Source organism: Crassostrea angulata, chromosome 9, assembly GCF_025612915.1.
Source record: "Crassostrea angulata isolate pt1a10 chromosome 9, ASM2561291v2, whole genome shotgun sequence".
Classification (NCBI taxonomy): domain Eukaryota; kingdom Metazoa; phylum Mollusca; class Bivalvia; order Ostreida; family Ostreidae; genus Magallana; species Magallana angulata.
In genome coordinates, this window is record NC_069119.1 from 28,982,504 (window position 1) to 29,006,447 (window position 23,944).

The 23,944-nt window shown below is 37.2% G+C and overlaps 2 protein-coding genes and 1 long non-coding RNA gene across 3 annotated transcripts; all 3 read left to right on the top strand.

Moving 5' to 3' along the window:
- Positions 1–543: 543 nt before the first annotated feature.
- On the top strand, positions 544–2,994 carry LOC128162252 (uncharacterized). Its single transcript, XM_052825418.1, has one exon. It carries the CDS (start codon positions 544–546, stop codon positions 2,992–2,994), a length of 2,451 nt encoding a protein of 816 aa, XP_052681378.1.
- A 44-nt stretch (positions 2,995–3,038) lies between these two features.
- On the top strand, positions 3,039–6,888 carry LOC128162253 (uncharacterized). The gene is made up of 3 exons (XM_052825420.1): positions 3,039–3,119; positions 3,239–6,688; positions 6,781–6,888. Exons 1-3 carry the CDS (start codon positions 3,039–3,041, stop codon positions 6,886–6,888), a joined length of 3,639 nt encoding a protein of 1,212 aa, XP_052681380.1.
- A 4,818-nt stretch (positions 6,889–11,706) lies between these two features.
- Positions 11,707–14,111, top strand: LOC128162818 (uncharacterized). Its single transcript, XR_008240711.1, has 3 exons — positions 11,707–11,895; positions 12,103–12,174; positions 13,959–14,111. It is a non-coding gene; the product is annotated as an uncharacterized LOC128162818 (long non-coding RNA).
- The last annotated feature ends 9,833 nt before the right edge of the window (positions 14,112–23,944 follow it).

A 23,944-nucleotide genomic window follows, 5' to 3' on the forward strand; every position in this document is an offset into this window, starting at 1 on the left:
TACACATCGATGTCTTTATAAAGCATGTATAAGGTGGACAAAAAAACCCATTACTTATCATGCATTCGAAGCTTTGACTTTTTTCCTTTGTGAAATCCGTAGATTGTCATGCCGTCTATAAAATCGTCTTGGTAAAACGCAAAAGGTACACACAGATTCAATTACATGTACGCATGAACTTCATGTTATCTTTTTCATGCCGTTTAATGTTAAAATTTTGCATTTGACAGTGTGTTCAATATTCAAGATTCAAAATTCGTGATCAAATCTATAAGAAAACCCTTTCTAGCTTTATTTAATTTGACCACGGCCCTACCAATATTCTCACTTTATAATTCTCAAATAATGATTCCTTATTTCTTAACTAACTCAACATGAGTTAAGGACGGTGTACCAGGTTAAAAACTATCCCATCCTGTCTACGAGGGCTGCTCCGAAATTATCGATACATTCATTCTTAAGAAGGCTGGATTATCAACATATCTAAAAGAAGTCCACAGTGATGAGAAGAGGGATGAAGAATTGCCTGAGCAACCCAAACTTATGCAAGTATGTGAACCAGAACACATCTTCGATGAAAGCGAACCTACGGCCAAAGAGGTGAGAGATGTCATCCAGAAAGCAAGAGCAGCATCAGCGCCAGGACCAAATGGCATTCCATATAAAGTTTACAAGAACTGCCCAAGGCTGACAAGACGTCTATGGAAACATATCCGGGTCATTTGGAGAAGAGGTCGCCTGGCAGACAGCTGGAATCAGGCAGAGGGCTGCTACATCCCCAAGGAGGAGAATTCCAAGAACCTGTCGCAGTTCCGAACTATATCACTCTTGAACGTAGAAGGGAAGATCTTGCTCTCAGTAATGGCTAACCGCATGACAAGATACATGTTGGACAACAACTATGTGGACATAGCAGTGCAGAAAGGGGGAGTCCCAAGTGTATCAGGCTGCACTGAGCACACAAGCGTTCTCACTCAAATTATTAGGGAGGCCAGAGAAGGAAAAGGGGAGTTAGCTGTTATTTGGTTAGATCTTGCCAATGCCTATGGATCGATGCCACACAAACTTGTGCAGCTAACCTTGGAGAAGTATCATGTTCCAGCAAAGACAAGACATCTATTAGAGGAATATTTCAACAGACTGGAGTTGAGATTCTCCATTGGAGATTACACAACCTCATGGCAACGACTAGAAGTTGGTATAGTCACTGGCTGTACAATCTCAGTCATACTATTCGCAGCAGCTATGAACCTACTGGTGAAATCAACAGAGAAGATAAGTAGAGGCCCATGGATGAGAGCAGGCATACGTCAACCACCAGTGCGTGCATTCATGGATGATATGACAATCAGTACTAAGACTGCAATCGAAGCAAGATGGACACTCAAAGAAATAGAACAGCTTATCAGTTGGGCTAGGATGAAAATCAAACCATCAAAGTCTAGAAGTCTGGTGCTGAAGAAAGGAAGGGTGACAAACTACGACTTCCAGCTTGGACAGGAGATAATCCCATCAGTCTCAGAGAAGCCAGTGAAATGCCTGGGGAAGTATTTTGATGACACACTGAGGGACACCAAGAACACAACCAACACTGTAGAACAACTACAACAGTGGATGGACGCAATAAACAAAAGTGGACTGCCAGAAAAATACAAAACTTGGATATACCAGCATGGAGTACTCCCTCGGATTGTGTGGCCTTTGCAGGTGTACGATGTACCAATGTCCTGGGTAGAAGCTATGGAACGCCTGACTACAAAATTCCTTCGCCGATGGCTAGCAATACCACAGTGCTTTAGTAGCGTGGGACTCTACAGTGTAGGGACTAAACTACAATTACCGCTATCATCTCTTGTCGAAGAATACAAGGTTACCAAAGTGCGACAACATCTAACACTTAGAGACAGTAAAAATGAGAAGGTGCGCGGAGCCAGGGTGAATCTAGAAGCAGGCAGGAAGTGGTCTGTTCAAGACACAGTCCGGGAAGCAGAGTTACGCCTGAAGCAAGCAGACATTGTGGGAAATGTAGCAGTCGGAAGACTGGGCCTGGGAACAATTACATCAACCAGATGGAGAACAGCAGGCAAAGGAGTGCAAAGGAAGCTAGTGCAAAAGGAAGTCCGGGTGATGGAGGAAGACTCAAGAATGGTTAACGCAGTAGGCATGAAGAAACAAGGAAGCTGGGTGAATTGGGACGCAGTAAGGCAGAGGAAAGTGACCTGGAATGACATATGGTCGATGGAGCCAAACAGATTGCAGTTTCTCCTAAGATCAGTATATGATGTGCTACCAAGTCCAACAAATTTGTCAGTATGGGGCTTAACTGATGACCCAAATTGCAAACTTTGTGGAAAACCAGCAAATTTGGAGCATATATTGTCATCATGCTCCGTAGCATTGTCTGAAGGCCGATATACATGGCGGCATGACCAGATACTTTCGGTGCTTGCAGACTCTCTCGAAAAAGCCAGGAAGAGACCACCACCAAAGGACAAGCGGCTCAAGTTGATCAACTTTGTAAGAGCAGAAGAGAGGGAGAAGACAGGCAGCACTGGGGAGGGAAGAGGACTTCTTGGCACGGCAGGAGACTGGCAAATGCGAGCTGACCTGAAAACCAGAATGCAATTCCCAACGGAAGTAGCATCCACCAACAAGCGACCTGACATAGTGATCTGGTCTTTGGCAAGTAGGCAGGTCATTATAGTGGAGCTGACAGTTCCTTGGGAGGAGAAAATGGAAGACGCATATGAGCGGAAAATGGGAAAATATCAGGAGCTGGTGGCAGATTGTCAGGAGAGAGGGTGGAGAGTATGGTGTTTCCCAGTGGAGGTTGGCACGCGGGGCTTTGTTGGACAATCCTTGTGGCGAGCCCTGAGAGTCATCGGAGTTATTGGGTTAGAGAGAAGACAGCTCATAGGGCGACTAAGCAGAGAGGCAGAAATAGCATCGCTATGGTTGTGGAGAAGAAGAGAGGGGCAGTGGGGAAGACAGTGAGAGACAATTGTGAATGTAAGATCATTTCACAGGCGGATAGCTGGATGGTCCCGGGCTGGGAGCTGATCACCCCAGTCGGCGCACCTCTGGAGGTTGTAGTGGACAGCGCCAAAACAACCGAGGAAGTAGGATCCACCTGATGACGGGATCATCACGCATCTATACCACCAAGATTTTTACAGGTACTTGCTTATACTGGTATACCAGTGACCGCCAGGAAAGACTGGATGACGACTGTGAATAGGGCAGTGACAACCTGGATAGACAGGAGACAGTCTGGAAAGACGGACACCCCAGGGTCTGGAGGCTTTGCAGGCCAATGGACATCCTCTGTGAAGAGGAACCTACTATATCCGCTATAGACAGATACATACTAAGATACCCCCGAGGTCGCACGAGAGTGGGGGAGGATGAGCGACCTAACCAGGAGGATTACACGGATACGACTACCAACCGTCAAAGGACTCAGATGAACACGATTAACGGATCAACTTGCAGTTGTGGAAAGACTCTGAAGAACGCAAGGGGGCTGAAGATTCATATGGCAAAGATGGGGTGCAGACCAAATCAACGGCTTGCACAACGCACAGGGCAACCTGGTGAGACGGAGGAGGAGGTGGTCCAGGACTCAGACCAAAGTGACCACAGCGTCCAAGTGCCAGACAGCGAGGAAGTCGACCAGCAGGTTCCAGGTGATCACAGCCAGGCGATGCCAGAGCCCAGTATTGATACAAAATCTGGAGAACGGAAGCAGAAAATCAGGTGGCCACCTAATAACAACAAAGCAGATTGGGATCAATTTGATTTTGATGTAGATTCAATCCTGAACACATCATTGGCTGGAGGAATAGACAAAAAGGTGGAGGCCATGGCCACAATAATGTACAATGTGGGAAAGGAGAGATTCGGTTTGGAAGAGGTCAGGCAGAAACAACAGAAATCAACTGGGCACAGAAATAGACGACAACAGGAAAGAGCATCGATAAGGAGATATATGAGGCAGTTGTCAAAGAGATACAGAGTCGCACCCGAAGAGGAAAGAGCAGCTTTGGCGGAGCTAAGACAAGGCATGAGAGAACGACTGAAGATACTGAACAGGGCAGAAAGGAGCAGGAAGAGGAGGAAAGAGAGGGCCAGAGCAAGAGCAAGGTTTACAGCAAACCCATTTCAATTTACATCAAAGCTGTTAGGGAAGAAAAGCTCAGGAAAGCTGCTGGCTGAGAAAGCAGAAGTGGAAAACCATCTAAAAGAAGTCAACAGTGATGAGAAGAGGGATGAAGAATTGCCTGAGCAACCCAAACGTATGCAAGTATGTGAACCAGAACACATCTTCGATGAAAGCGAACCTACGGCCAAAGAGGTGAGAAATGTCATCCAGAAAGCAAGAGCAGCATCAGCGCCAGGACCAAATGGCATTCCATATAAAGTTTACAAAAACTGGCCAAGGCTGACAAGACGTCTATGGAAACATATCCGGGTCATTTGGAGAAGAGGTCGCCTGGCAGACAGCTGGAATCAGGCAGAGGGCTGCTACATCCCCAAGGAGGAGAATTCCAAAGACCAGTCGCAGTTCCGAACTATATCACTCTTGAACGTAGAAGGGAAGATCTTGCTCTCAGTAATGGCTAACCGCATGACAAGATACATGTTGGACAAAAACTATGTGGACATAGCAGTGCAGAAAGGGGGAGTCCCAAGTGTATCAGGCTGCACTGAGCACACAAGCGTTCTCACTCAAATTATTAGGGAGGCCAGAGAAGGAAAAGGGGAGTTAGCTGTTATTTGGTTAGATCTTGCCAATGCCTATGGATCGATGCCACACAAACTTGTGCAGCTAACCTTGGAGAAGTATCATGTTCCAGCAAAGACAAGACATCTATTAGAGGAATATTTCAACAGACTGGAGTTGAGATTCTCCATTGGAGATTACACAACCTCATGGCAACGACTAGAAGATGGTATAGTCACTGGCTGTACAATCTCAGTCATACTATTCGCAGCAGCTATGAACCTACTGGTGAAATCAACAGAGAAGATGAGTAGAGGCCCATGGATGAGAGCAGGCATACGTCAACCACCAGTGCGTGCATTCATGGATGATATGACAATCAGTACTAAGACTGCAATCGAAGCAAGATGGACACTCAAAGAAATAGAACAGCTTATCACTTGGGCTAGGATGAAAATCAAACCATCAAAGTCTAGAAGTCTGGTGCTGAAGAAAGGAAGGGTGACAAACTACGACTTCCAGCTTGGACAGGAGATAATCCCATCAGTCTCAGAGAAGCCAGTGAAATGCCTGGGGAAGTATTTTGATGACACACTGAGGGACACCAAGAACACAACCAACACTGTAGAACAACTACAACAGTGGATGGACGCAATAGACAAAAGTGGACTGCCAGGAAAATACAAAACTTGGATATACCAGCATGGAGTACTCCCTCGGATTGTGTGGCCTTTGCAGGTGTACGATGTACCAATGTCCCGGGTAGAAGCTATGGAACGCCTGACTACAAAATTCCTTCGCCAATGGCTAGCAGTACCACAGTGCTTTAGTAGCGTGGGACTCTACAGTGTAGGGACTAAACTACAATTACCGCTATCATCTCTTGTCGAAGAATACAAGGTTACCAAAGTGCGACAACATCTAACACTTAGAGACAGTAAAAATGAGAAGGTGCGCGGAGCCAGGGTGAATCTAGAAGCAGGCAGGAAGTGGTCTGTTCAAGACACAGCCCGGGAAGCAGAGTCACGCCTGAAGCAAGCAGACATTGTGGGAAATGTAGCAGTCGGAAGACTGGGCCTGGGAACAATTACATCAACCAGATGGAGAACAGCAGGCAAAGGAGTGCAAAGGAAGCTAGTGCAAAAGGAAGTCCGGGTGATGGAGGAAGACTCAAGAATGGTTAACGCAGTAGGCATGAAGAAACAAGGAAGCTGGGTGAATTGGGAAGCAGTAAGGCAGAGGAAAGTGACCTGGAATGACATATGGTCGATGGAGCCAAACAGATTGCAGTTTCTCCTAAGATCAGTATATGATGTGCTACCAAGTCCAACAAATTTGTCAGTATGGGGCTTAACTGATGACCCAAATTGCAAACTTTGTGCAAAACCAGCAAATTTGGAGCATATATTGTCATCATGCTCCGTAGCATTGTCTGAAGGCCGATATACATGGCGGCATGACCAGATACTTTCGGTGCTTGCAGACTCTCTCGAAAAAGCCAGGAAGAGACCACCACCAAAGGACAAGCGGCTCAAGTTGATCAACTTTGTAAGAGCAGAAGAGAGGGAGAAGACAGGCAACACTGGGGAGGGAAGAGGACTTCTTGGCACGGCAGGAGACTGGCAAATGCGAGCTGACCTGAAAACCAGAATGCAATTCCCAACGGAAGTAGCATCCACCAACAAGCGACCTGACATAGTGATCTGGTCTTTGGCAAATAGGCAGGTCATTATAGTGGAGCTGACAGTTCCTTGGGAGGAGAAAATGGAAGACACATATGAGCGGAAAATGGGAAAATATCAGGAGCTGGTGGCAGATTGTCAGGAGAGAGGGTGGAGAGTATGGTGTTTCCCAGTGGAGGTTGGCACGCGGGGCTTTGTTGGACAATTCTTGTGGCGAGCCCTGAGAGTCATCGGAGTTATTGGGTTAGAGAGAAGACAGCTCATAGGGCGACTAAGCAGAGAGGCAGAAATAGCATCGCTATGGTTGTGGAGAAGAAGAGAGGGGCAGTGGGGAAGACAGTGAGAGACAATTGTGAATGTAAGATCATTTCACAGGCGGATAGCTGGATGGTCCCGGGCTGGGAGCTGATCACCCCAGTCGGCGCACCTCTGGAGGTTGTAGTGGACAGCGCCGAAACAACCGAGGAAGGAGGATCCACCTGATGACAGGATTATCACGCATCTATTCCACCAAGATGTTTACAGGTACTATCAACCATTAGATTTTTCAACATTTTACCATGGTCCACAACGCTTACATGAGCAACACTGACCATAATGATATCAGCTTTACGGAGTAATATACAAAACACAAGAACAATGTAGTTAAATGTATTCTGTAAAAGATTTTTTTTAAATTTTCTCCCGATATTCGTAAACATGGAGCCCATTTTGTAGCTGGATGATTTCATAGTTATATCACGAATTGAGCATTTCACTTCTCAAGAAGGTCTCAAAGAACTGTATACATTTTAAATATAAACCAACATCAAACTTTGCTTGTTGCACGCTTTTACTCCCCAAGAACTGTAAACGGGTCACAGTCTAAACATATGAGAATCAACAAATGTCAAAATGCTTTCGTTATCATAACATTTAAAAGATTTTTCTTTATACATTCCTAGGCAACATAATAAACCCCTTGCTCCGGAAATCATGATTTGCCCTTCATTTTAACAAATGTGAATTCATTTAACGTAATAATAATTTTTGCCAAGTTTGGTTGATATTGACCCAGTTGCTCCAGATAAGAAGTCGAAAATTTATGAAAACCCCCCAAAAAACAGACAAAATGCAATAATCCAAATGCGCTAGATTTTTAATTCAAGCGACAAATAAATGTTTTTAACTGTTAACGTATCCATTTCATATTTGTAACAGGAATTATTGTTTTTGCAACTGTGGCTTTTATCATTTCAATATCTAATACTGACGGAACGCTTTAAGTTGACAAATCATATTCACGTGTAAATGCTTTAAAACTCCGAGTACTGCCGAATTCATATGATAACCTATTAGATACATACATTTATATGATGTCTTTAAACCAACTTTCGGAACATAAAAGCAAATGTATACTATTATAAATCCATAACATGTTAATTAACAAGAGGGTAATTTTAACATAAGCTCATTAATGATACTGTGTGTATGTTAAATTTAAAAAAAATTGGGTGCTTATTCCTGTTGTAAATATTTTTCTGAATAAACAACAGCTAATTCATCCACCATGTATTAATGTGTGTTTAAATATTCGATTTTTTTCGTATTGATGTGTTTGCATACATATTTACAACTATACATATACACAAGCACCCCCCCCCCCCACCAAAAAAAAGGGGGGGGGGTATTTTATAGAAAAAAAGTGCTGTAAAGTGATTGATTGTATATTTTTCAAATGCATACATTTATGTCACTACTTGTTTTAAATGTTAAAAAACCCACTTACGTTCCCCTGTTTCGACTCTAAACTACATTTAACCCCTATCCCACCCGCAAATCCAAAGTTAATGCGTGCATTTAAAAACAACAATGATAATCTGCTTTAGTCTTCATATAATTTTATAAAAATTTTCTTTTTTCATAAAATACATTGATGGAAATAAAGATCCTACATATATGTGAAGTTTGTAAACTTTTTAAAAGCTTAAAACATGAATTGGTTCGATTTGATACAGAATAAGCATGCTTATCAGGTTTTGCTGATAACAAAGTTCAAATTAATTTTGTTTCAAATTCGGGATTTAAGATTAAATCTTGATAATTAATTAATTACCAGCTCCGATTGAAGAATTAAGTCAATTACGATGTTACAGTATTTTATTTGTTATAGATAACAATTGACAGAACTTTCTCGATCGATAAACCGGTATGAAAGCACAAAACATCTTATATGTATTAGTTTAATAAATACACGATTCTAAAAATCAAATGGTTCATGTACATTTTAAGTTTTTAACATTTTCTTGTCTCTACCTTTGGCGTATGTGTGGAGCAATGAATAGCGTTATCAGTATACATTGTACACAATGTATACATTGTAAAATGGTATTTTACTGTATTACTTTTTCTATGCCTATTGCGTGTATTTTTTTTACAGAATAAATGAAATGAGCTGTTCTGTATCCGTCCAGTTACAATAAATCAACATGGATTTTAAAAAATACAACTCTATGAAAATGTATTTTAAGTTATTGTAAAAGCACATACCCATAGTGCGGATTATCAAATGCCTTTTTTGTTTCTTAAAATATATAATACTCTTAGAAACGTGTTTCCTTTACTATTTACGATCTCTTATTTTTAATGTCTTTGGTCTGAAATCTATTAACTTCACACGCAATGATGATTTTCAATCAAGTGTGTCCATCGCTCACTGCACGGTCGACTTCATTGGCCACGTGGTCAAGGGCAAGGATTACGCTCTTTTGTGAGCAGTCTTTGAGGGCAGCAGAGTGAAATAATCATGCCTGATCTACAAGAAAATGTTTCCGATTGGAAATCATCTTGGTAAAACGCAAAAGGTACGCACAAATTCAATCACATGTACGCATGAACTTCATGTTATCTTTTTCATGTCGTTTAAGGTATAACTTTTGCATTTGACAGTCTGTTTAATATTCCAGATTCAGAAATCTTGATCAAATTTATAATAAAAACCCTCTCAAGCTTTATTTGATTTGACCATGGCCCTACCAATATTCTTACCGCATAATTCTCAAATAATGATTCCTTATTCCTTATCCAGCTCACCATGAGTTAGGGACGGAGTACCAGGTTATTGCTCATTATTCCTAAAGTACTTGTGTATATTTAAATCCCATAATAAAAAAAATGTACATGTGAGTTATTTTCGTAATGAAACATGATAATAAAGTGTATATGCTATTAATATGGGAATTTGTGGTATTTGAAGATACTGTTCTATGTGCTTAATATTCTTCCTTAAATTAAAAAGTAAAAACAAATCAGTATGTGTAACAACGATACTACACTTTTGAATTAGTTATCTGTTAAGAATTAAGAAAAATGATTTGTGTTAAAGGATGTGAGACAGGTATCTATGAACCAAACTGTACACTGCTATGTTCCAAAGGTACTTACATGTATTGAATGTATTGTCAAGGTTACATTTAAAACACATTCGAAGCTAAAGTTCTTAAAAAATGTTTCATATCAAATTTACATTGTTTTAAACAATCCTTTTGTAATTCATTATTTTGTAAAAAAAAAAAAAATGAACTTTTACTTTGCAACACATACCACCCCCCCCCTCCCCCCCAAAAAAAAGAAAAAAAAAAGGAAAAAAAAAGAAACTCTCATTTTCCTATCTTAGTAATATCAATATTTTGAAAAAGCTTCATCACAAAGTACAAAATACGTATCATATGGTAAAGAAGAAGCAGAGATTGAAAACAGCCAACGACGAGGTGAGTAAACTTGTTAACACAATTTTAATTTCAGAAAATATCAAAGCCTGTATTTGATAAATAAATATTACTATTAAATGGCCTATTAGGTAAATCAATGACACTAACGACACTAGTCATCGATTAATTCAGTAAATGCATTGTTATATCTCTGAAGGATGTACGCGAAAGAAGGTAAAAGAAATAAATACGATCATTGTTCACAAGCTTTTAAACAATTCATTTATTAAATCTTGTTAATTTATGTCCAGTAAAAATGTGATATTTCATGGAAATTTGTCTGTTTCGATCAATGTTGAGTATATTCCAGTCTTCATTTTAAAGAAATGTCCACACGCATTTAATTAAAATAAACGCCAATAATTGTCGTAGCTAATGTTTATTTTACAGCATTTGTTGAAAACATATTGCAATGTAATCTAGAGAAGTGTACGTTGTTTAATAAATTACAAAAATATATATATTACTATAGCATGTGTTCACATCGCTTTTTAGTGGAAACTGTGGTGGTAAAAGGTAATGCGTCTGAATTCTGAATATTTTGAAAAATTATTTTCACTTTGAAGCATATTGTCATATTCAATGCTTGTATTGTAGGTTTAATCTGGTGACTCGGATATTTTTTATGAAGTTTTGATAAACATTGTAATTTTCATTATCCAGTTTGCTACATATTCTTGAATTGCTTAATCTTCATATTTAAAAATTTCATATTTTATTGAGTTTTGAAAAATCGAACAAACCTTTTTTACCGCTAATGTTCCAATTTCTGCCGATATTTTATAGCGCAGTTCAATTCTACTATGAATTGTTCAAACTGATAGCTAGATTAAGCGTTTCATAATAATAATAATGACATAATACTAGCATTAGGAACACCATATAATGCATTATTTAATTATGGTTTCCTTAATTTAAAATCAATATGATTTTATCATTCATCGCGCATATTATTGGACCAAAAGGGGGGATTCATATAAAGTAAAACTCATTATCATTTTTTAAATTAAATCATTTCCTGTCATAAAACCTAATCTAAAACAATATTTGCAATGGTTTTTTACATTGTTTTTGTATATTTATCATGTCAGTTTTTTGCAAGTCATGATGCACATCAATGTGAAGGGTATGTATGAACATTTGTTATAATTTTGAGAGACGAAGTAACTCTGTTTTTTTTAAAAATATCTATTTATATACATGTACAATATTACGCAATTTCTTTAACTTATTGTAAAATTAATAAGTTGCTAATGTTTAAGAAGAAACGGAGAGAAATGTTGTGTCGGATATAAATGGAATCACACACTAAAAAGTTGCACAAGTAAGTACATGTATTACTTTTATGAAACTAAAAGCAAAGTACTTTTTCCACCGTAAAAAGTAAAATGCAATATAGACTAAGCTAACCTAACCCCACCCCCCCCTCCAAAAAAAAAAAAAAAAAATCAAAACAAAACAAAAAAAAACCCCAACAAACCCCCCCCCCCCCTCCCAGAAAAAAAAAGAAGAAGATATTTTTCTGAGCTTTAAATGATTGCAGATTAAGAAAACCAAAAAGATGTTACAGTTTTAAGTAAGCTAAATCTTAAGAAGATGATTTATGTTAAAGAATGTGAGACAGGATTCTATGGACCGAACTGTACAACGAAATGCCCTCAAGGAACTTATGGAATGGACTGTCAACAGATTTGCAGTTGTGAGATTAAAGATTGTCATCATGTGTTCGGTTGTTTTACAAGTAAGTTTACAATATTTAAAGAAAACTTCCAATAGAAATAAACAATAATAAATAAATTTACATTTATCTAAACAATCATATTATTACTTTTTGTTCCCTAATCGTCCCTCTTTATTGTAACGCATACTTAATAAAATCAATTTGTTAGATCACTAGATATTTTATTTTTTAATTTTACTGTTACTATTCTATCAACGCCGTAAAAAGATTCAACACAGACTACATACAACCTGAATGTTGACAAAGATGTAGCAACGATTGGAGACAGTCACCGAGGAGGTAAGAGAACATTCGAGCATGTGCTTTAATTATTAACAAAAGAGGAACTCGTAATATGATAAAGTCCTAAAAAATAGTTATGGTACTTGATAAACCACTAAGAAACACTACATCACTAGTGATATTATAGTGTTTGATCTGGTAAATGCAATGATATCCCCCACAGGCGGGTGTACACTAAAGATGGTCAAGCACATGAATACGACCATTGACCACGCGCCTTTAATCAAACGTTATTATTAATTCTTGTTAATGTATGTCCTGTAAAATGAGATATTTCATGGACATTATTCTGTTGTATACGATGTTGGGCATACCCAGTCTTCATTTTAAAGAACATCCACGTGCATTTAAAGTAGACATCCCAATTTAACTTAGCTTTTTATGTTTACTTTGCAGCAAATGCTGGAAACATGTTGCATTTTAATCTTTCAAAAATGTACCACCCAAACGTTTGGTCTGTAATTTACCGGTAACCACTATGCAACAAAAATCATTTGCCATCTAACTTTATAAAAAGTGTCACTTGATTGCTGAAGTCACACTTTCTAGAACCTTCAGGCAAAGTTTGAAAACATTTTATATAAGAAAGGCAAAAGAAATAACTGTTGCATTTGGTGTGCAAGCTTACGTGAATAACAATCAATGTGTGTTCAGAAACTCCTTAAAAAATGTGCCACTGAATTGTTTCAATCTGTGTTTGACCGAAAGTGATACACGTATCATTTGGTGTCAATTTGAATAAAACACCAGATTCGCATCTTCTTAAACCTTTTCAATAGAGCTAGATGCCATTTTTTTTAGAAAGACACCAAACAACTATAAAGCGATTTCCTTTGGAGCATTGGGTCTTTAATGCTCTAGTCTATATACACTGGAGAATAATGTGGCCATAACGATATTTTTCAATGTGGCTCTCTCATTTACAGCCTCTCCTGTCTTAAGATTTATTAATTTTAGTCTTTGCGTTCTATAACCATGAACACATACAACATGTATATCTAATCGTCAGCTAAAAAAAACCTTGTATCAGAATGAAAGTGTTCACATGATCAAAAATATTTTGCTGTGTTTACGAACTATCAAGAGAATAAAAAAGAGGCCCATAGGCCACATCGTTTACATGAGCAACACTAGTCATAATGAAATCAGCTTTAAGGAGTAATATACAAAACACAAGAACAATGTAGTTAAATTTATTCTGTAAAATAAAGTTTTTTTTTTTTTATTTTCTCCCGACATTGAGCCCATTTTGTAGCTGGATGATTTCATAGTTATATCACGCATTGAGCATTTCACTTCTCAAGATCTCAAAGATCTTTATACATAACTATAAACCAACATCAAACTTTGCTTGTTGTACACTTTTATTTCCCACGAATTGTACAGGGGTCACAGTCTAAATATTGAGAAACAACAAATGCCAAGATGCTTTCTTTATCATAACATTTTAAATATATATATTCCTATGTAAAAAATAAACCCCTATCCAGCGTGGCTCCACCTTACCCCGGGGATCATAATTTGCCCTTCATTTTAACAAATGTGAATTTATTTAACTTAGTAATATTGTTTGCTAAGTTTGGTTGAAATTGACCCAGTTGTTCCGGAGAAGACGTCAAAAATCTGTAAAAAAATTTACAGACGGTGAAAAAAAAACCCAGACAAACAAAATGCAAAATTCCAATTGCGCTAGTTTTTTTTTATTCAAGCGACAAATAAATGTTTTTAACTGTTAGGATAAAGACTTTCAACGTTTCCAATTCTTATTTGTATCGTTTTAGATAACAATGAATTACAGCCAAAACCCAACCAAATGTGCGGCAATACGTCAACGCCCACCAAACCAAAGATAACTATGATGATAACAGGAATTATTGTTCTTGCAACAGTGGCTTTAATCATTTTAATATCTAATCTTTTTATCCATCGACTGACAGGACGCTTTAAGTTGACAGACCATTTGAGGAATCTACCTGACATTGTTCACGTGTAAATGCTTAAAACATGGAGTACTGCCGAATTCATTTGTGTACATAGTAGATACATATAATAATATATTGTCTTTAATCAACTTTCAGAACATAATAGCAAAAGTGAACTTTTATAAATCAACAAAATGTTAATTGACAAGTGGTTGTATTATTTTAAAAAACCGCTCATTCATAATACAATCTGTATGTTATATATCTTTTAAAATTTGGTGATTATATGTGTTGTAAATGTTTTTCTGAATAACAGGCTAATTCATCCACCATGTACTGGTGAGTGGGTAAATATTAAATGTTTAATGTTAAATGTCTTTGTATGCATAGAAACAGGTATAACCGACCCCCCCCCCCCCTCCCCCCCAACAAAGATTGAATGTATAATTTCAAATGCAAACATGTATTTTGCTATTCATTCTAATTGTATAAAAGCCCACTTACGTTCCCTGTTTCGACTCTAAACCACCCCCCCCCCCCCCCATTTCACCCACGGATACAAAGCTAATGCATGCATTTAAAGACAATGCTGGTTAGCTGCCTTATTCTTTGTGTTGTTCTATAAATTTATCTTTATTTTTATGACATAAATGAACAATGATGGGAGGCAAGATCCTACATGTGAAGTTTGTACACGTTTTTGAACATTAATTCATTCGATTTATTACAGTCTATGAGAAGCGGAAGCATATACGGATTTTGTGATAGCAAAGTTCAAATTTATTCCGGTTCAAATTCGGGATTTATGGATCTTATTTTTAATTTTTTAATTAACAGTTCCGATTAAAGAATAAAGTTAATTACACTGTTACAATGTTTTATTTGTGATATTTAGCAATTGCCATAACTTTCTCGATCAATTAACCGGTATAAAAACACAACAAATCATATAAATGCTCGATTTTAAAAATCAAATGCTATATGTACATATTAGTTATCAAACATTTTCTTGCCTTTACATTTAGTGTAAAATACCGGTGTTTATTGAGCAGTGGGTGGCATTATCAGTATACATTGTAAAATAGTATTTTATTATTTTACTCTTTGCCTGTTGATAGTTTTTTACTATCTTACGAAATAATTTCAATGATCTGTTCTGTATTTGAGACACTGACAACTGTATTCCAGTTACATTTTACCAACAAGAATTTACAAAATTAAAACTCTATGAAAATATATCTTATGAAGCACCATACCCACATTCCGGATAATCAGACGCCTTTTTTATTTCTTAAATTAAAAACACTCTCGCCTTCTTTTACTACTTTAGTTAATAAATACTCCAAGAAACGTGTTTTCCTTGCTATTTACGGAAGCTTATTTTTTAAGACTTCGTTCTGAAAAATATTGGCTTCATGCACAATTATAATTTCCAAACAAGTGTGTTTATGATGATTGCTCACTGCGCGGTCAACCTTAGCCACGTGGTCAAAGGCAATGATCTCGCTTTGTTCTGAGAAGTCTTTGAAGGCAGCAGAAGTGAAATAATCATGCACGATTCCTAATTGGAAATCGTCTTGCTACAATGCGAAAGGTACGTACAAATTCAATTGCATGTACATATGTTCTTCATGTTTTTTTAAGGCCATTTGAAGATTAATATGCATTTAACAGTCAGTTCAAAATTTAAAATTCATGATCAAATGTATAATAAAGCCCGAATCTCTTCGGGCTTTATTTGATTTGACCACGCCCCGATCACAATTCTCACCTCATAATACTAAAAGAATGATTCCTTATTCCTTAACTAGCTCAATGCGCGTTAGCAACGGGTCCCAGGTAAAACCTATTCCATTTCCATCGTAAAGTTTTTGATTAAACAGTTGCTTAGACTAAAAATGTCTGATTCCGAGATAATCACCACTTTGATGCTTATTCGTCAACATTGGATAAGCTGTAGCAGTCAGATTCCTCTGCTTTTGTAAACATATTATCCCCGTATACCAACCCGAACACAGTGAAACTTGTACAAAAGGTATTCACAATAAAAAGTAAATTGAGCTCATATTATTTGATTTGTTTTATTATTGACTTAAGGTCTATAGACACTTTGTAAGTGTAAGTTAAAGTTTTCTACACCTTGACTGAATGCCTGTCTGACATCAGATTATAAAAGTTTGCTTTGAACTAACATATCTACTCTGTATTGAAGACATATCAATAAAGTCCGTTGGTTTGTTGTTATCTTTGAGAGAAAAAGACAGGGAAAAATCAGAGAAAAAGTATAATATTCCATAAATCGCTGTCATCCTCTATCACTAAATTGTAAACCCTACTCTCTCTCTCTCTCTCTCTCTCTCTCTCTCTCTCTCTCTCTCTCTCTCTCTCTCTCTCTCTCGTGTCCCATCCCTCTGTAGACCGTTCTCTAACCCCACTCTTCAAATGAAAAAGTGGGAGAAATGGACAAATGGGTAAGTGATAACGAGGTAAATGAGTGGATTGTGATATTTTAATGGGATACATGTATACAGACAAAGTACGGCGATAAAGTGGGGTATGTAAATTGGACAAAGCAGATAGAAAATTGGGTGAGTGTGATGGTTGGGTAGTGTGAGGGAGGGAAGGGGGGGGGGGTAAGTAGTGAGAGCATGGTAAGAGGGCCGAGTGAACGAGGTGAAAATGGGGAGGCGAGTGGTGTTAGTGAGAACGGCGAGAGTGGAGTAAGTCAAAGGGGAGAGTGGGAAGTGAGAGGGTGGGAGATAATGAGGAGATAATGTGGTGAATGAGAGAGGCGAGTGAGTGGGTGAGTAAAATTTAGAGAGGGTGGGGGACAGGATGATATGAATGAGAGATGGATTGAATGGCGAGACTGTTTTGAGAGGATCCAGTGAAAGGGGTAAATGATTGGGCGGGTGGGGTGGAATGAAACAGCAAGACAGAAGTGAATGAAAAGAAAGAGACTAAGGAATGAGGCGTGAGAGAGGGGAGAGAATGTTGTGAGTGAGAAGGCGAGTTAGTGTCTGGAGACTAGGGTGAGTGAGATGAGTGAGAGAGATAGTTGAGCCAAAAAAGGAAGAGAATGTAATTTGGTGAGTAAAATGGGCTAGATTATTAGATGAGTGAGTAGGGGAAGGAGTAGGGAAATGGGCGAGTGAAAGTGTTGAATGAAAAGAGTTGGGTAGTGATGTGAGTGATAGGAGGCGGATGGTGTGAGTGAGATGAGAGGGTGTGGGTGGGGTGACTAAATGAGGAAGAGAGTGATGAGAGAATGTGGTGAGTGAAAGGGACGAGAAAATGAGGTGAGTGGGTGGGAGAGGGAATGAAGAGAGAATGTGTTGAGTAAGAGAATCGAAAGAAAGTGGGGAATGAGAGGGGGTGAGATAGTGAAGTGAGTGATACAGTCAACTCAAGCATATTTTATTTACAACATACACCATAGCATATCATTGGAATCTCTTACGATCGCATTTGAATCTCATACCATATAGCATATATCTCATAAATGTCAATTCGTTATATCGTACCATAGCATACCATTTAACATGATTTTAACTCGGTTCAAAATGCTTTTTTCTAAAAGATAAATGTTCACCTTGCAAATGAGTGATAAACTTCAGCTTCTTATCATTTTACTCCTAAATGTTAGGAACTATTTTGTGTATTGAGGCGTTTTTGCTGAAGTCTTATACAGTGGAAACAACGTTATTGTTGACAAGCCAATCGTGTTGAATAGTTTGTGTAACGTGGGTGATCGTTCGTGTAACGTGCGGGATCGTGCGTGTATCAGGAAAAATAGTTTGCGTGTTTTACCGTGCGTGTTCGTGCGTGATCGTGCGGTTTTTTCATTTTGTAACATTTTTTACGGAATGTCAGGATTTATTCTCAAAACAACGACAAGTAGTTTTTGTAAAACAATGTGAATAATAAACTTATTTTTATAGAAAAACATTGACAGTTGTTAACATTCATTCTCTTTTTCGTGGTTAAATACATTCATAAAGTATTTCCACAGCTCATTCAATCCTTTGTTCGGTCGAGTTAGTTTTGCATAATGTTATAGTCAGCCTATTTCAAGCATCCATTGCATGTGTCTTGACGCATAATTTTAATCATATAAGCAAGAGCGACACGTTGAATGAAAGCGGTCAAGCTTACCCACTCCCCGTTTTAAACTAAACGATTATCCCCAACGTTTTTCTTTCAAATGAGAATACGCATTCCTATCTGGTTTATTGTGTAAACATTTGTATGGTATAATTTTTTTATAGACGCTTTAAAATTTAGAATAAATAGAAATAAATCAATTATGTACTGTAAATAATGAAAATATTCAATGTGTAAAATCGAAATTCTATGGAACAAGGTAACACATTTACCTCTATCCCGCATAATCAAATCGTACGTAAGGGACCTGGATTACATAAACAGTCAACTCGTATGTAAATAATGTCGTATAGTTAATGCATTATCTTCAATTCATTTACACTTAAGTTATTATTCGTTATGGAGACAAAAACTTAATTTGTGTATGAATCATATATTTTTTTTTGAATGGATGTGTACATTATTTACCCGTAAAATATAAAACAGTACATTGCTACTGTACATGCTGCTTTTCAAAAAAACACAAATATAAAGCAATACAAATTAAAGCAATACGTTTTCTTAATTCTAATCTTAAAAATTAATTATCGTTTTTGTTCGTGTATCGTGAAAATTCAGTATGTTAGTGATCGTCCGTATATCGTGCGTGATCGTTCGTGTATCGTGCGGGATCGTTCGTGTATCAGAATCGTGCGTGTCGTTTGTCAAAAATAACCTTGCTACCACTGTAGCATACCATAGCATAGCTACTATTCCATATGATTAAGTCCTTCATTTTAATCTCTCATTGCATACATGTAGCTTACAAATCTCATAGCTTTTCTATGAAATATCACAGCATATCATTAAAATTGCACACCAAAGCATAACTACATTTGTAAAAGATATCCATGAAATGACTGTAGGAGGCGAGTGGGGTGAGTGAAATGAAGAGGGAGTTTGGAGAGAATGAGGTGAGGGCCGTGGTCCAAAGTTGAGTGAGAGGAACGAAGGAGTAGGTTGAATAATGGAAAAAAAGAGAGTGATAAGATAATGTGGTGTGAAGGGGCGGGAAAGTTGAGTTAGTGAATGGAAGAGGGAGATGGCCGAGGGATAGAGGTGAATGAGAATGGGCGAGAGAATATGGTGGCAGAGAGGGGTTGAGTGGTGTGAGTGAGATCGGGAGGGAATGGGCAGAAAATGCGTGAGTAAGTCGGGAGACTAGGATGTGAGAGAGGGGCGAGAAAATTAATTGATAGATGGGGCGAGAGAGTGACGTAAGTAAGAGGTGGAGAAAATGTGTCAATTACGAGAGGCGAGATAGCAAGAAGGATAAATGAAAGGTTTAGGAATTAGAAAAAAATATTTTAAGTGAAATGGGCGAGAGAATGAGGTGTGTGATTAGTGCGAAAGTGTGGGAGAGTGAGAGGGGCGAATGGGATAAGAAAGGGAAGTATTGGAACCGAGAGGTGTAAGTAGAAAAAAATGAGTCGGGTAATAAAGAGAGGGGGAGCATGATGAATAAATGGAGTGAATGAGAGGGGCGAGCGTTAAGTGGGTAAAAGAAGCGAAAAGGTGGGTGAATGAAAAGGGACAGAATGGGGTGAGTGAGGGGGAGCGGGTAAGATGAGTTAAAGAGGCAAACATGTGAAGTGGGAATTGCAAGATTGTGCTGTAAGAGAGTGAGGTAATAAAATTGAGTAAGAGTTAGAGTAAGAGAATAAAAGGATGGGATGTGAAGATAGAATGAGTGCCACTGGTAAAAAATAAAAGAGAAATGAGAGTGAGAGAGAAGTTCTTTTTTAGTTTTGGACTTACATATTAGAAAGTGGTGGGGTGTGTGAGAGAGAGCGTTAGGGGGTGTGGAGTTGGGAGGAGGGGGTAGAGTGCAGTGAGTAAGAAGATGTGAGAGTAAGGAGCGAATTAGATGAGTGGAGCAAGTTGGGCGAGTGAGAGGGGGAGTAAGACGATAATGTGAAATCCCAGATGCGAGAGTGTTGTGAGAAAGTGTGATGAGAACATTGGTTGAGAAGGTGGAGTGAAAGGTTGAGAAACTTGGGTGAGATGATGATAAAAATAGTGTAGTAAGAGGGATGAAGATGTAGAGTGAGAGGGCTGAAGGAGTCAATCGGGGGGGGGGGGGGATGAATGGGTTGGATAAGACAGGCAACAAAGTTGGTTGAAGAAGGATGGAAGGATGAGACAATGGATAAAATTTAGTGAGTGTGATGTTAGAACGTGGGTGAGAGAGGATGATAAGAGAAACGCATAAAATCAGTCTGTGGAAATAAATAGAAAATAGGAGAAAATGATCATCTTTGAATGACCATTTATAAAGCTTTACATATGCATGCGCAATGCACAATTCCTGATTTATTTTAAATTTTGAATAGTTACTTTAAATAATAATTTACGAAGCCACAACCTCGCTAATAAGAAGCAAACCATAAATGAATTGAAGATAAAATAAGTTTGAAATATAAGTTGTTTTAAGGTGTCTATTTATTCATCAGTGAAAACGTGCATTTGTATTTCAGCAAAATTGAATTGAAAGCCTGCCCATATAATCATTATTTATCAAGTGCCTCTATCTAAAACCTGATATTTGCAGACACTATCATATTAGTCTATCAATTTCAATCCAATAATTCACTGACAAAAAGGAAACATTTTCAGGAAACACTGCTTTATACAATTACATTTTGTATTTCAAAAAATTAACAAACTGATGACTTCTCATTGATATTCAGTAGGTACAGATGAATAACATAGTAAATTTGAGCGCTGTTTTGGGGGCTTTTCACAATTATTAGCCTTATGTTTCTACCTTCTTATGTATGTAATGAGTAGGTAAATACTTCAAATGAAATAATTGTTTGCTCAATTAATATGACATGCAATAATAAATCGGTCATTGTAGTATGATTGAAGGAAAATCGTGCTTTGGGTATAAGGAACATTCAGTTAGAGTCTGTGTTCGTAAGTGATCCGTCGAAATTATAGGCATAACACATTTCTTATCTAGAATTGACCAATAGCACATGTAGTAAAAATGCAGGTAATATTTTTGTTTTCATTAAACCTGCGAAATAGAACACTTTGAGAATAACTGTGATTCAAAGTGTCAGTTTCCTTTCTTTTGGCCCGAATGTCAGATGATATGTACTTGTAAACAAAAATACTGTGATTTTGCCGACGAATGTACCCAACATCCACCAAAAGGTTTTAGTGCATATATATACGTGTATCTATTATTCATATGGATGGATTAATTTGTCTTCACTTCCTTAATGTTTAGGACTAAATTGTTATCAGTAAGTTTGGGAAAATGATAAAAATAACAAAGACACAAAGTATTCTCTTCTTGATTGCAAACATGAATGAAACATGTCTGCTCACGTTTAGCTGTAGAATATAGTCTCATAAAATGTCCATTATGTTTAAGACAACTTTACATCTGAACCATTATTTGCTTGGTTTATAATGGTTAAAGCAAAATCAATATCCGTATTGCTACATGTATGCATGTACCATTTAATCACTTTATCCAAGGTTTAGGCTATGTTATGGAACTTATTTCACTAAGTGTAAACTTTGGGGTTTATAGATTATGAATCATGGTTTCTGAACATTTTAGCTTACTCAAGAAGCCACAGCTACACGAGCGTCGACACCACAATAGAACGTTTTAACAATAAGGTCATCAACTCTGAAGGTGGTTATAATTCTGGTTTAGATTTATACACAAATGTATTTTGTGCATGTTTCGTGTTTCAAATAAAGTTTGTTCCTTTACATATCTTGAAATACTTACATCAAACTAAAAGCGTGTATTTTTTTTTCTTGGAGAAACAACTGTAGTTAAAATTGATTTAGCGCGCGGCAGTTAACTATGATTTTGCTGCACGTCTAGCAAACACCGTTGATTAAAGGTGCCCTATTTCAACACACGTCATTTTTATCTATGATAATTTTTAGATTCAATCATCATTATGAATTAATGCATTTATTAAAAAGAATGGTGCAGAGACTCGATCTTTACTGTTTTAAATATTCTTTGCTCCGAGCAATAAATATATTTTGGTTGTTGCTTTGACGCTTGTGAAAATTTTTCTCTTGCATAAACCCTGTTTTGGACCCATATTTCCTCATAAGGGGTATAAAGAAAACACAATCGTTACGGTTTTTTTTATCAAATGAATTGTGATAAAATATTAAACAATTCAAATAAAATGCGTTTTTAGGGTCCACACTGTTCTTTTCAATAGATACGTTTGCTTATTCATTATCATATTTGTGCACAACTATTCCTTTCAAAAAGCGCAAGATGTTAATATGGACTGCATATTTGACCTCATTACTTAATATATTTCATTTCTTAAAAAAATATTCACAACAAATGTTTGCGAAGATATTTCAACACAATTTTTTCACGGACAAAAAAAGGGCAATATCACTTTGAATTCATAGAATGAAGCTCAAATATGTATGTTGCATGAAATGAAAGATCTTTAAGTTGTTGACGATATGAAATGAAGATTTATTTTGAGGTATCTTTTTTAAGCTTTTTATTTGCTGACACAATACATGAAACAATTTTCATTTTTATGAATTTTTGCAAATTTACCAATACTATAGATTGATAGATATCATGATGTTCGTACTACCTATGAGTGAATGCGTCTGTTCATGAACAAATGAAAAGTGCATTTCGTTATCTTAGTAATAAATCATTGATCTGATCTGAAGCGAATGTATCTGCATAGTGTTATTTTCCCTACTGTTACAATTTATTTTTACAAAAGCCTGTATGATGAACACCTGTTTTAAAAATCTTAATTTTATTATCTAAAATGTGTTACATGTCTGCTTCAAATGACGTTTATTTATACCAGATACCATTAATACTATCATTTTAATTTGAGCTAAAATATTGTGTTTTAATAAATGGAAAAATAGTGTGATAATGCCATTATCATTCAAACGGAATATCGTCACATCAAACAACTACATTTTGAAAAACAATATTGAATATACTAGTAAAAGGATATAAACGTCACTTATTTAGTGCTATACATTATGCATGACCAATTCAGTGCAATGCAATTAAATCTTATTACAGGTTATTGCATGCCATTTAACATGCCATTAGAATTTCACATGGGAATATGTAAAACCAGGAAGCATTTCTCTCGATCATGACAGTGATAAAACAGACAACTTCGAATATGCAGCTATAATCCAAGATAGAAATCAAGGAGTGCTCATTTATGTACCCAAAAGCATACAACATGATCTGATAAAACGAAACACGTTATGATATTATGAATAATAACAGCTGCAGGTTGATTTTTGTGTATCAAAATAGATTTTATAAATCTACTTTATGAAACATTTGAAAAAAAAACCCCGATTTTATAGTATTGAAGGAATAGAATACAAGTTTGCAGCAGCTGTTACGCGTATCAGATTGCACCTCTTGTACATGTAATATGTCATCATCTCATTTTTCTTTTATATATTTTGTTTTTAACAGAAACGAATGTGTGCATTTGCTGAGATTAATTAGAACCCAGGTCATCTGGTTTTTTACATAAGCACTGTACCAATAGTCCTCACATGTCATCCACTGCCTTGATCATCTTGAAATGTCATATATCGTACTCCACAACTCCTGTGCACTCTTTCTAATTAAAGTATTGTCTTCAGAATAAACGATTAATTAGAATTAAAATTGTTCCGTACATTACTATTTTACCCGG

Excerpts from the sequence above, each read along its gene's own strand:
- LOC128162252 (XM_052825418.1), top strand. The coding sequence starts at position 544 with ATGCAAGTATGTGAACCAGAACACATCTTCGATGAAAGCGAACCTACG.
- LOC128162253 (XM_052825420.1), top strand. The coding sequence starts at position 3,039 with ATGGTCCCGGGCTGGGAGCTGATCACCCCAGTCGGCGCACCTCTGGAG. Across the intron at positions 3,120-3,238 it reads GCGCCAAAACAACCGAGGAA|GGCAGTGACAACCTGGATAG; the intron begins GTAGGATCCACC and ends GACTGTGAATAG. Across the intron at positions 6,689-6,780 it reads TAGGGCGACTAAGCAGAGAG|GCGGATAGCTGGATGGTCCC; the intron begins GCAGAAATAGCA and ends ATCATTTCACAG.